The following is a 13,489-nucleotide window of genomic DNA, read 5'->3' as shown; positions in this document are numbered from 1 at the left end:
CTTTAATTTCAGCTCATGAAACATGGGACTAACACTTTACATGTTGCGTTGATATTTTTGTTGAGTGTACCTATATACCGTACAGTTAAATTAGATCTTTAGAAAGAGGAGAGGCGCTGTGATACAAGATGTTTATCTGTTTTTTTAAAGCTAAACTTGCTTTTTGCCTGAATAACCTCTGGTGGCAGAGCATTCCACGATGACATGGTTTTATACATACCTGATGGACGCATTACATTCGTTTTTGGTTTGGGTACCATGAAGAAACCCATTGTGGCGTGTCTGGTGAGGTGTACATGTACAGTTGAAGTCAGAAGTTTACATACACCTTAGCCAAATACATTTAAACTCAGTTTTTCACTATTCCTTGACATTAATGTTTTCACTATTCCTGACATTAATCCTAGTAAAAATTAGGATCACCATTATATCCATTTGGAAGACACATTTACGACCAAGCTTTAACTTCCTGATAAGTTTTTGAGAAGTTGCTTCAATATATCTACATATTTTTCCTTCCTCATGTTGCCATCTATTTTGTGAAGTGCACCAGTCCCTCCTGCAGCAAAGTACCCCCACAACATGATGCTGCCACCCCCGTGCTTCACAGTTGGGATGGTGTTCTTTGGCTTGCAAGCCTCCCCCTTTTTCCTCCAAACATAACGATGGTGTTAACTTCCGGCGCTGACAGAGATGGCCGCCTCGCTTCGCATTCCTAGGAAACTATGCAGTATTTTGTTTTTTTATGTTATTTCTTACATTGTTACCCCAGGAAATCTTGGGTTTTATTACATACAGTCGGGAGGAACTATTGGATATAAGAACAACGTCAACTCACCAACATTACGACCAGGAATACGACTTTCCCGAAGCGGATCCTCTGTTTGGCCCCCCACCCAGGACAATAGATTGGATCCCAGCCGGCGACCCAAAACAATGTCGCCGTAAAAGGGGCAGACGGAGCGGTCTTCTGGTCAGGCTCCATAGATGGGCACGTCGCGCACCGCTCCCGAGCATACTACTCACCAATGTCCAGTCTCTTGACAACAAGGTAGACGAAATTCGAGCAAGGGTTGACTTCCAGAGAGACATCAGAGACTAATGTTCTTTGTTTCATGGAAACATGGCTCACTCGAGACACGCTATCGGAGTCGGTACAGCTACCTGGTTTCTTCATGCATCGCGCCGACAGAAACAAGCATCTCTCTGGTAAGAAGGTTGTATGCCTTATGATTAACAAGACGTGGTGTGATCATAACAACATACAGGAACTCAAGTCCTTTTGTTCACCTGACTTAGAATTCCTCACAATCAAATGCCTACCGCATTATCTACCAAGAGAATTCTCTTCGATCATAATCACAGCAGACCCTGAAAGAACTTCATTCGACTCAATGTAAACTGGAAACCACATATCCTGAGGCTGCATTTATTGTAGCTTGGGATTTTAACAAGGCTAATCTGAAAACAAGGCTTGCAAAATTCTATCAGCATATCGACTGCGCAACCTGGGCTGGCAAAACCCTGGATCATTGTTATTCTAACATCCGCGATGCATATAAGGCCTCCCCCGCCCTCCTTTCGGAAAAGCTGACCATGACTCCATTTTGTTGCTCCCAGCCTATAGACAGAAACTAAAACAGGAAACACCCGCGCTCATGTCTGTTCAACGCTCGTCCGACCAATCGGATTCCACGCTTCAAGATTGCTTCAATCACCTGGACTGGGATATGTTCCGCATTGCGTCGAACAACAACATTGATGAATATGCTGATTCGGTGAGCGAGTTTATTAGCAAGTGCATCAGTGATGTTGTACCCACAGCGTCAATTAAAATATTCCCCAACCAGAAACTGTGGATTGATGGCAGCATTCGAGAAAAACTGAAAGCACGAACCACTGCTTTTAATCATGGCAAGGTGACCAGAAACATGACCGAATACAAACAGTGTAGCTATTCCCTCCGCAAGGCAATCAAACAAGCTAAGCGTCAGTATAGAGACAAAGTAGAGTCGCAATTCAGCGGCTCAGACACGAGAGGTATGTGGCAGGGTCTACAGTCAATCACAGACTACTAAAGAAAGACCAGCCCCATTGCGGACCACGATGTCGTGCTCCCAGACTGTTGATGGAATTTATATGAATGACTATATGAATGATATGAATATGAATGACTAGAATATTCCACCCTGAAGCCATATGAATGAAATTGATTAGAATTATGTATAACCATAGTCTGTACAATATGTCTATAATAGTATCTTAAAAACAGACCAGAACGTTCTGTCTGAGCAAGATTCAGTGCTGACCTTGGCTAGGGCCACTGAGAGTACTTCCCAGAGTCTCTCTATCTTGAGGGAGGAGGAGGAGTAAGTCTCACGGAATCCCCTAATCTTTGTCGACTTGGTAGCAGGAAATGTGTGTGCGTATGTTAGTGTGAATGTGTGTGCGTATGTTAGTGTGAATTGGTGTGTGTGAGAAGCCAGTATAAAATTAATTGTCTTGTACAACAGAGCAGCGCGCTCTCGTAAATAAACTTACTGACTATCGTAGCTGGGCCTCCGTCTGATTCTTTTCAACCAGTTTCTTACATATTCTGGGTTTCAGGCTGAGTAGTGAATTGAATTGGGTTTATGAACGTTGAGAACAGAATTCTCGTATCACAGACAGACAAAACAACTTCTTTGCTCGCTTTGAGGACAATACAGTGCCACTTGACATGCTGGCTCTCCTTCACTGCAGCCAATGTGAGTAAAACATTTAAATGCAAGGCTGCAGGCCCAGACGGCATCCCCAGCCGCATCCTCAGAGCATGCGCAGACCAGCTGGCTGGTGTGTTTACGGACATATTCAATCAATCTTTATCCCAGTCTGCAGTTCCCACATGCTTCAAGAGGGCCACCATTGTTCCTGTTCCCAAGAAAGCTAAGGTAACTGAGCTAAATGACTACCGCCCCGTAGCACTCACTTCCGTCATCATGAAGTGCTTTGAGAGACTAGTCAAGGACCATATCACCTCCACCCTACCTGACATCCTAGACCCACTCCAATTTGTTAACCGCCCCAATAGGTCCACAGACGACGCAATCGCACTGTACACTGCCCTAACCCATCTGGACAAGAGGAATAACTATGTAAGAATGCTGTTCATCGACTACAGATCAGCATTTAACACCATAGTACCCTCCAAACTCGTCATTAAGCTTGAGACCGTGGATCTCGACCCCACCCTGTGCAACTGGGTCCTGGACTTCCAGACGGGCCGCCCCCAGGTGGTGAGGGTAGGTAACAACATCTCCACCACGCTGATCCTCAACACTGGGGCCCCACAAGGGTGCGTTCTCAGCCCTCTCCAGTACTCCCTGTTCACCCATGACTGCGTGGCCATGCACGCCTCCAAATCAATCATCAAGTTTGCAGACTACAGTGGTAGGCTTGATTACCAACAACGACGAGACGGCCTACAGGGAGGAGGTGAGTGCTCTCGGAGTGTGGTGTCAGGAAAATAACCTCACACTCAACGTCAACAAAACAGATGATCGTGGACTTCAGGAAACAGCAGACGGAGCAGCCCCCTATCCACATCGACAGGACAGTAGTGGAGAGGGTGGAAAGTTTTAAATTCCTCGGCGTACACATCACAGACAAACTGAAATGGTCCACCCACACAGACAGCGTGGTGTGGGTGGCTGAAGGAGGCTGAAGAAATGTGTCTTGTCACCAAAAACACTCACAAACTTTTACAGATGCACAGTCAAGAGCATCCTGTCGGGCTGTATCACTGCCTGGTATGGCAACTGCTCCGCCCATAACCGTAAGGCTCTCCAGAGGGTAGTGAGGTCTGCACAACGCATCACCGGGGGCAAACTACCTGCCCTCCAGGACACCTACACCACCCAATGTCACACGAAAGCCAAAAAGATCATCAAGGACAACAACCACCCGAGCCACTGCCTGTTCACCCTGTTATCATCCAGAAGGCGAGGTCAGTACAGGTGCATCAAAGCGGGGACCGAGAGACTGAAAAACAGCTTCTAACTCAAGGCCATCAGACTGGTAAACAGCCATCACTAACATTGAGTGGCTGCTGCCAACATATTTACTCATCTCTAGCCACTTTAATAATGGAAAATTAATGTAATAAATGTATCACTAGCCACTTTAAACAAAGCCACTTTATATAATGTTTACATACCCTACATTACTCATCTCATATGTATATACTGTACTCTATACCATCTACTGCATCTTGCCTATGCCGTTCGGCCATCGCTCATTCATATATTTTTATTTATTCTTATTCATTCCTTTACACTTGTGTGTATAAGGCAGTTGTTGTGAAATTTTTAGGTTAGATGACTTGTTAGATATTACTACATGGTCGGAACTAGAAGCACAAGCATTTCGCTACACTCGCATTAACATCTGCTAATCTTGTGTATGTGACAAATAACATTTTATTTGGTCATTATGGCCAAAGTTCATCACTGGGGCCAAGCTTCCTGCCATCCAGGACCTCTATTCCAGGCGGTGTCAGAGGAAGGCCCTAACAATTGGCAAAGACTCCAGCCACCCTAGTCATAGACTGTTCTCTCTGCTACCACGGCAAGCGGTACCGGAGAGCCAAGTCTACCCCCAAGTCATAAGACTCCTGAACATCTAATCAAATTTCTACCCAGACTATTTGCATTGCCCCCTCTTTTACACCGCTGCTACTCTGTTTATTATCTATGCACAGTAACTTTAATAACTCTACCTACATGTACATATGACTTCAATTACCTCAACTAACCGGTGCCCCCGCACATTGACTCTGTACTGGTACCCCCTTTATATAGCCTTGCTATTGTTGTTTTACTGCTGCTCTTTAATTATGACTTTTTTGGGAGGGTATTTTTCTTAACTGCATTGTTGGTTAAGGGCTTGTAAGAAAGCATTTCACTAATACCTGTTGTATTCGGCGCGTGTTACAAATTAAATGTTATTTGAAAAATACAACTTAAATGAATCAGTCATCTGAGTCAGTGCAGTATACTGTAAGTTGAGTATCCTTCCCTATATGCATGCTGAAAGTCAGTAGTTAACTTGTTCTTTGAAAAATAGCATTGTATTTTTTCAAACACAATTTTCTCCTTCAGATCACTCAGAACAGGCCATCAAAGGGTGCTTTCCTATTTTTAGTAAATAGTGGTATCCAATTGGTAGTTTACAGTCTTGTCCCATTGCTGCAACTCCCGTACGGACTCGGGAGAGGCGAAAGTCGAGAGCCGTGCCTCCTCCGAAACACAACCCAGGCCAAGCCACACTGCTTCTTGACACAATGCCCGCTTAACCTAGAAGCCAGCCTTCATCAATGTTTCGAAGGAAACACCGTACATCTGGCTACCGTGTCAGTGTGCATTGCGCCCGGCCCGCCACAGGAGTCGCTAGTGCGCGATGGGACAAGAACATCCCTGCCGGACAAATCCTCCCAATCCCGGACGATGCTGGGCCAATTGTGCACCGCCCCATGGGTCTCCCAGTCGTGGCCGGCTGCGACAGAACATGGACTCGAACCAGGCTCTCTATTGGCACAGCTAGCACTGCAATGGCCCCGGGCTTATCATTATTGATGGATAACAGGTGCATGTTACAGCCCTGGCTCTATGATGAGACGGAATCAGACTGACCAGGAACAGTAGCAAGGTTCCTTCTAGCCCCACCAGTTGAAGCTGTATCTGAAGATGCACCCTGATCAGTGGTGAATGCGCGTTCTTTGGAGACGTCTTCACAAGTGAGCGGCGGGGCGTTAGAGGTACTAGACCCCACATCCTGAGCTGACATAAGCTGCCCTTGGTGTGGTTCTTCTTCCTCACAGTGGGCCTGTGGGTCTCCGTGTTCATTCCTATCGAGTGATCCTCCTCTGGGGATGGGAGGCAGCCCTTGGTCCCGTTGGGGCCTTGGACCAGGACCAGCCTGGGTGGATAAAGGTGAGAGAGGCTGGTCCTTTCTGGAGCCAGGCCGGCTGGATTGTGCCATGAGCAGGTGAGAGCTACACACATGGTCCCCTGCCGGCCGCTGGCTCTGACTCCTGCCCAGCCTTGCCCCGGTCTTCTCCTTGATCTTCTTGGTCTCTCTCTTCCCAGAATTCCCACTCTTGTCTCTCTTCCTGAGGAGGAAGCGGGGAAAGGTGCCCATGTGGGTGTAGTTGTCGCTGGAGCTGGATGTGCATGGATGCATCATATCCATGTCGTTAAAAAACGTCTCCACAGCCCCATCAGGCTCGGCGGAGGAGGACTTGGAGTCGAATTTGTCAGACAATGAGCTGCGACGGAAGGAGAAGTTAGGGAGAATTCCAAACCACTTTAAACCTGTTGAGGGAAACAGACAGATAATGTGTCATACATTTACAGTAGTACCATGGAATGCTCTTCAAATAAAATTCCACTCAAAAACATTTGGTATTTGTTTCGTTAATCCATTGTCGATGTATAGTCCCAAAATGTTTTGCATGTCAGCAATCAGTTCTTAATGTTTTAATCTCTTTTTTTAATATAGTCTGAGGTCTTTGCTTTTCTCACATTATTGGTTTTATACACTGTTTACGTGTTCTAGAATGTTGAGTGTGTTCTAGAATGTTTGGAACCTGACCCCCTGGGCTGGGTTGTTGGAGTGCAAGAGGTGACTGCTGGCATGTTTAGTTGTTTTTTTCTTCAGAAACGTCAAGCTGTTCAAAGTTAACAGTATAACATGGTCAGATTGAGAGTTGGTGGGAGAGCCAGAACAGCCTCTCGGGGTCCAGGGGAACAATACATAAACACTGGGCAGGAACGGAAAGCGCTTGTCTTAGGTGTAGGAGCTAACTCGTTCTTTTGAAAAAAATATTTCAATTGAATATTGAGGAAGGTGATGTGTTAAGACAGGGGACCCAGCACTAGCAGCCTATTTAGTTGGTGTGGAGCAGCAACAGTTGAGACAGAGACAGTATATCAAATGCAAAATAGGTGGTAGGCTATTTAGTCTATTTACAGTGCAGATGATTCTGAAGACTGTACATTTTTTGCAAACACAACTCCAGATCCACATGGCAACAATGACTTAAAGGCCCAGTGCAGTTAAATTTGATTTGCCTTTTTGTTTTATAAATATTTCCACACTATGAGGTTAGAATAATACTGTGAAATTGTATTGCCCTTTAATTGTGACCGCCTGAAATTCCTGCCTGTTTTGGTTGGATGGAGTTTTGGCCTGCATGGTGACATCGCCAGGGGGTAAAATATTTAATAGACCAATAAGAAAGAGTTTCAAACCTCTCTGCCAATAACAGCTAGTTTTCAGTTTTTCCTTCCCCACTCAGACCACTCCCAAAAAACGGGGACCCCTTTTGTGATAGCAAATTAATAATCAAAACAACTCGAGCGAGATAAAAATAGCATATTCACAGCAAATTCTCCAGTGTTAAATCAACACTGAAAAATTGGGACCGTATGCACACTGGAACCAGTGTCAACTTAACACACTGCTTAGTTAATAAGAGTCTATTGACGCACCCGTGCCTAAGTAACATATATTTTTTTTACGAATCAAAATCCATCAGTTTAAACAAGAGATATCTGTTTCGCATGGGCTGCGTCTCAATCCGCCTATATTGGCCCTCCGCAGCTGCGGTGAAAAGTAGCAGAGATACAGTGCTGTTTGTCAGATCAGGAGACATTCTGAAAATCTATCTTCTCACGAAAACGTCTGTAGCGTCCGAGCGGTTTGGCCTACTAACTAATATGACCACTCTAAGACGAGACTCTCGTGAACACGATGGTGCTCTCCGTTTTGCTATAAGAGCCCCACAAGTGTAATGGGACACCTCTGAAGGTACAGGTTGAAAAAAAATGTATGGAATTATTCGAGTTAGTTTTGTGCAAATATAAATAAAAGGGGGTTAAATGTGTCCAAAAACCTAAGATACTTCACTTCAAAACCTTATTCCTTATGATTTTTTTTTTAAACTGCCTGTTGTGCCATTTATTAATGTTCTATTCAATGTGTTTCTATGGGCTACAGAAGGTCCTAACATTTTAAATCAGATAATGGAATTATCCATGGTATGACCCTCTTAAAACAATTCCTAGCTTAGTAGAACCCACCCCCCTCCCCCCAAAAGGTTTAGACTTTTAGGAGGTTAAAGCCTTTCGAGTGAATTGTAGAGTTACCTCCCATGACTATATTTGTTAGTGCAGCGGTTCCAAAACTAGGGGCAGCGACCCCATGTGGAGTCACCTGATATGAAAATGGAGTAACGGGAAAATCTCCAATATCCTGAAGAAAAAAAACATTTACAAAAAATATACACTACCGTTCAAAAGTTTGGGGTCACTAAGAAATGTCCTTGTTTTTGAAAGAAAAGCACATTTGTTGTCCATTAAAATAACATCAAATTGATCAGAAATACATGTTGTATTAGTGTTGTAAGTGACTATTGTAGCTGGGAACGGCTGATATTGAATGGAATATCTACATAGGCGTACAGAGGCCCATTATCAGCAACCATCACTCCTGTAATCCAATGGCACGTTGTGTTAGCTAATAAGTTTATCATTTTTAAAGGCTAATTGATCATTAGAAAACCCTTTTGCAATTATGTTAGCAGAGCTGAAAACTGTTGTGCTAATTAAGGAAGCAATCAAACCTGGCCTTATTTAGACTAGTTGAGTATCTGGAGTATCAGTATTTGTGGGTTCGATTACAGGCCCTTATGCTGATTGAGACCCTTATTCCTGACGAATGGGTTTGTTTTTTAAGACTGTGTTTTTCTTTCTGCTTGCATTTCTTATTTATATTTTGATGTGTGTATTTTCGGTCATTTATGTATATCAGGGATCCTCTGTAAAAGAGACCTTGGTCTCCGTATGACTCCCTGATCAAATAGAGGTTAAATAAAATAAATATAAATGTAAACCTCAATGGGGTAGGGACATCCCAAGGACTCCAGATAGCACATATCATTAGAGGCTGCTGACCTATATACATAGACTTGAAATCACTGGCCACTTTAACTAATGACTGGAACACTAGTCACTTTAATAATGTTTACATATTTTGCATTACTCATCTCATGTATTCTATCCTATTCGACTGTATCTTAGTCAATGCGGCTTTGACATTGCTCATCCAAATATTTATATATTCTTAATTCCATTCCTTTACTTTAGATTGTGTGTATTGTTAGATTGTACTTGTTCAATATTACTGCACTGTTGGAGCAAGAAACACAAGCATTTCGCTACACCCGCAATAACATCTGCTAAACACGTGTATGTGACAAATAACATTTTAATTTTAATAAAGTCGTGAATTTACCGGCGAGCCAGTTCACAACGGTGTGGTGACTAGAACAGTTTGACTTTTCAAACAGAGATAAACACAAATAAGAAACTAAACTGAATTTCAAATAAAGATCGAAAAACGAAGAAAAAAGAAAAAAAACGAACATAAAAAACAAAACTATAATAACCTTGATTACCAGACTGACATTTGTTATTTTACAGGAACAAAAGCATAATGTTTGAAGTGATTAGCAATAGGATTAGCCATAGGTTTGCAAGGGTAATTAACAATGTTTGTTGCACACAATTAGTCCGTTTGTGTGGGGGGAAATGGAGGGAAAACATCTCACGTGATGATAGGCACGTCACATGATGATGATGATGATGACGACCCAGTGGTGATGGGGAATGTAAGGCCTTGTTGTATCTCTTAGTTAGCCTGCTTTTTTATACCTGTGATTTCAGAAAGTGAGGCTACAGTAGGCTCCAATACTTTCAAAGTAATTGTTCTATAGACTTTCTCTATTGTTTCTGTATAAAGACCATTTACCGAGAGAACTCGGATTCAGACAGAACCACCAGAACTAAATATAATAACATAGACTCTGAAGGGACAGGGCAGTCAGCACTGTACTGGATAAGAGGATGAAACAGAAACTACACATTTTGTCTTTCTTTTGTCATCAAAGAGGCAGTGGCCACAATTACGTTGCCCAGCAAGAAACTAAAAAAACTTTAAAAAAATAGTCACTGACAACAACCAAAATTAAACAGGTGGGGGTTCTAGGAGGGGTTCTGAAAGACACACAAGGAGGTTGTCCACTGAAAGCTGACTAGCAACAACAACTGGGACATAAAAGACACCCACTCTGAGCGCCCACTAAATTTGCTCAAGAAGAGACAAACAAAATACAAACCCACACCTTACTTAAAGACAGGAAGCAAAAAAAAAAAGTGGAGAAAATGAAAACAGGAAGATCAGATAAAGAATAGATTTTAATGTTATTTATATAAATCAAATAGTGAGAGCCAACTAAAGGTGTTAACCCTTCACATCTCTCAACACAACTGGAGCACTGGTCCAGCCACTCTTAAATATCACCTGGGACAGCACAGGTGAAACACCTTCTGACTAACGAGAAGCGAGATGACACCAATCGGCGCGCCCAATGTGCTAACGTGCTAATGTCCAACCTCGAAATATTAACAGAAAAACCAAAGCCTGTAATACCACTAAAGGAAACTTTTGTAGCTGTGACGTCGTCCATATTATCTATGTACACTGTAGAGTGAAGCACATTCAAAGGGAACAGTTAACCGATGAAACTGAACTGTTTCCTGTGCGTGCTACTGCTGCATCTATCTTGGAAGTCCTGCGGTGTGTGCGCATGTGTGGTATTTTCACACTTCCTCCTCCTCCTCCTCTTCCCCTCAGTGAAGTACAAAAATGAACCTAATTTCTGCCTTAAACCAGGCTGAGGTCAGGACCTAAGACCAATAATAGCCTATCATATACATGTATATAGCGTATACATTCTAATACAATATAAACTGGGTGGTTCGAGCCCTGAATGCTGATTGGTTGACAGCCGTGGTACATTTAAGCAATAAGGCCAGAGGAGGTGTGGTATATGGCCAATATACCACAGCTAAGGGCTGTTCTCAAGCACAACGCAACGCGGAGTGCCTGGACACAGCCCTTAGCCGTGGTATGTTGGCCATATATCGCAAACCCCCGAGATGACTTATTGCTATTATAAACTGGTTACCAACATAGTTAGAGCAGTAAAAATAAAAGTTTTGTCATACCCGTGGTCTACGGTCTCATATACCACGGCTGTCAGCCAATCAGCTTATAACAGACCGTATACCACGGCTATGACAAAATATGTATTTTTACTGCTCTAAATACGTTGGTAACCAATTTATTATAATAATAAGGCACCTCTGGGGTTTGTGGTATATGGCCAATATACCACAGCTAAGGGCTGTATCCAGGCACTACGCGTTGGGTCGTGACTAAGAACAGCCCTAAGCCGTGGTATATTGGCCATATACCACAGCACCTCGTGCCTTATTGCTTTAGTATATGATGTCTATGGTGTTGTCATGCATGTACATAGTCTATAGTCATGACTCACGTTATTGCAATGGTGTAGGCTAGCAGCTGTAGCACACCCTTCAGCTAGATCAGAAGTGCATTATTTACTATGTCCCTCTTAATTTATTCATCAGAAAGAAGCCTGTATCTAGGTCAGCCTAAAAAGATAGATATTACACTGTAGATATTTTTTTTTGTGTTATACTGTCTAAAGCTTTATTTGCATGAGACCAGTGAGACGAATGGCAGGTTGCTCAAACACAGATATCGCATTACTACGGTCACTAGCATGACGTAATTGTAAGAGAGGTGCATTTAGTTAATGATGAACGTGAATCCTCAGCCTCCAACCACACACACACACACTGAAGTGGTACTCCACACACACCGTAGTAGGCTACTCACTCAGTTTCCGTTTTCCGCTCATGGTGAGGCTGTGAGGTCCAACTTCAGGCTTACTGACTATCTGACTGTGGGGGTGAAGAGAGCTACTCGATCTCCAGTGCCAAGTAGACTGTCTTTAAGAGCAGGAACCAACCACTCCTTTAAACCGACCAACCTCTTCTCTATCTAGCCACAGTTCAGTTCAGTTCCGCTCCACAAGAACAGATGTGTAAATGTATGCACGCAGAAGAAGCGGTGTAGACAGGCCTCTGTGCTTCCTGTGTTAGCCAGTGGGGAGTAGGTAACAGGGAGGTGAGAGTAGAGGAGCCTGTAGCATGTCACTGTATTGTGGCTATACAGAAGTAGTGCAGCGGTGTGTGTGTGTGTGTGTGTGTGTGTGTGTGTGCTAATCTTAGGTGCAGACAACCGGCCCTCCCTGCATGTAACAGACAGCGCCTGACAGAGGCTGATAGTGCTGCCTGCATGTGAGACCTTTTCCCACAGACTGAAGTTAATAATGAATGATTCCTTAATGAAACTGAAAGCCCCAGCTGCCTATCAGATCTCTGGTCTGATATCATATCTCTGAGCTGTTGTTGTTATTTTCCCCCGGGAGTCTGGGACCACTAGTGAATTGTTGAGGGACCGTTTGTACATACGAGATGGCTACAGTATATCTGATTCTAGGCCCATCAATCTGACACTTACGAACACAGATTTCCATGCAGTGAAGTTATACTATGAACAGGGAGACCAATGAATGATATGAGGAAAGGCATGCCCCACAGACTGTCTATGACAGTGAAAAGCATCAGCATGCAACAACAACCAAAAACATTAAAGTATTTGTTTACAGAGTTTTCAATTTCCTCCATGTGGAAATATGAAGCTACATATATGTCAAATAATGAGGAACATGTTGTGCATGTTTTTAAGAGCTGAAGTGACACTTACTTTTAGAGCCGGGCGATATGAACAAACATCAATTTACGATGAATAGAACGATAAGTTTACGACGTTAATGTGCTCCACCGTTTTTTTTAAATTATCCTTTAAACTACTACTACTAGTTTGATGGTTTTAGCCATTTGTCCCATTCCTTTAACAATCACCCATATTAGCAAACGTACTTCATTTCAAACTTCACATTTCTCTAGTATAGGCTACTTTGCATAATGATCGGCCTGGTGGCGTTATCTGAGACAAGTGCAAAGTGCCTCGTCCTATAGATTTGTGCCGAAATGTTTGGAGTTCAGTTTAGATAGCTTATAGCTAGCTACTTTACCAAGCTTGTTTACGTGGTTATCTATGGGTATCTATGTCAGCCAGGTGTACCTGGTTGTGTTCAGCTATTCTGTTTTTTACTTGCAGTATTCTAAGTGAACACTAGAATGCAGCAGAGATACAGTATTCGGTACAGAGCAAGGTCCTGTATTGAATTAATTCTCTGTGCTCCAGTCAACATCCACTCAAAACCATGCACCTTTGGACTGGTAGCCTGAATTGTTCCCCCACATGAACTCTGTCTCAGAGCGGTAACATCAAAGGCACTATAAATCAACAATAAGTTATATAATGTAGCCTACAGATCACAGGAGGTTGGTGACACTTTAATTGGGGGCGAACGGGCTCGTGGTAATGACTGGAGTGGGTTTAGTGGAATGGTATCAAATACATCTAAGACATTGTTTCCGTGTGTTTGGTG

The 13,489-nt window shown here is 43.2% G+C and overlaps 1 protein-coding gene across 1 annotated transcript in view; it reads right to left on the bottom strand.

Annotated features, from left to right (window-relative positions):
- Positions 1-12,167, bottom strand: part of LOC110523938 (SH2 domain-containing protein 3C) — an 84,312-nt gene extending 72,145 nt beyond the window's left edge. The window contains exons 1-2 of the mRNA XM_090235018.1: positions 11,806-12,167; positions 5,670-6,350 (exon numbers count right to left, since the gene is read on the bottom strand). Of these exons, the coding sequence (XP_090091144.1) occupies positions 5,670-6,350; positions 11,806-11,827 (703 nt within the window). The 5' untranslated portion in view covers positions 11,828-12,167. The remainder of the gene's footprint in view (positions 1-5,669; positions 6,351-11,805) is intronic.
- Between the last annotated feature and the right edge of the window lie 1,322 nt (positions 12,168-13,489).

This window comes from Oncorhynchus mykiss, chromosome 5 (assembly GCF_057628025.1).
Source record: "Oncorhynchus mykiss isolate SJ-2025 chromosome 5, ASM5762802v1, whole genome shotgun sequence".
Classification (NCBI taxonomy): Eukaryota; Metazoa; Chordata; class Actinopteri; order Salmoniformes; family Salmonidae; genus Oncorhynchus; species Oncorhynchus mykiss.
This window is presented reverse-complemented; position numbering and strand designations above follow the sequence as displayed.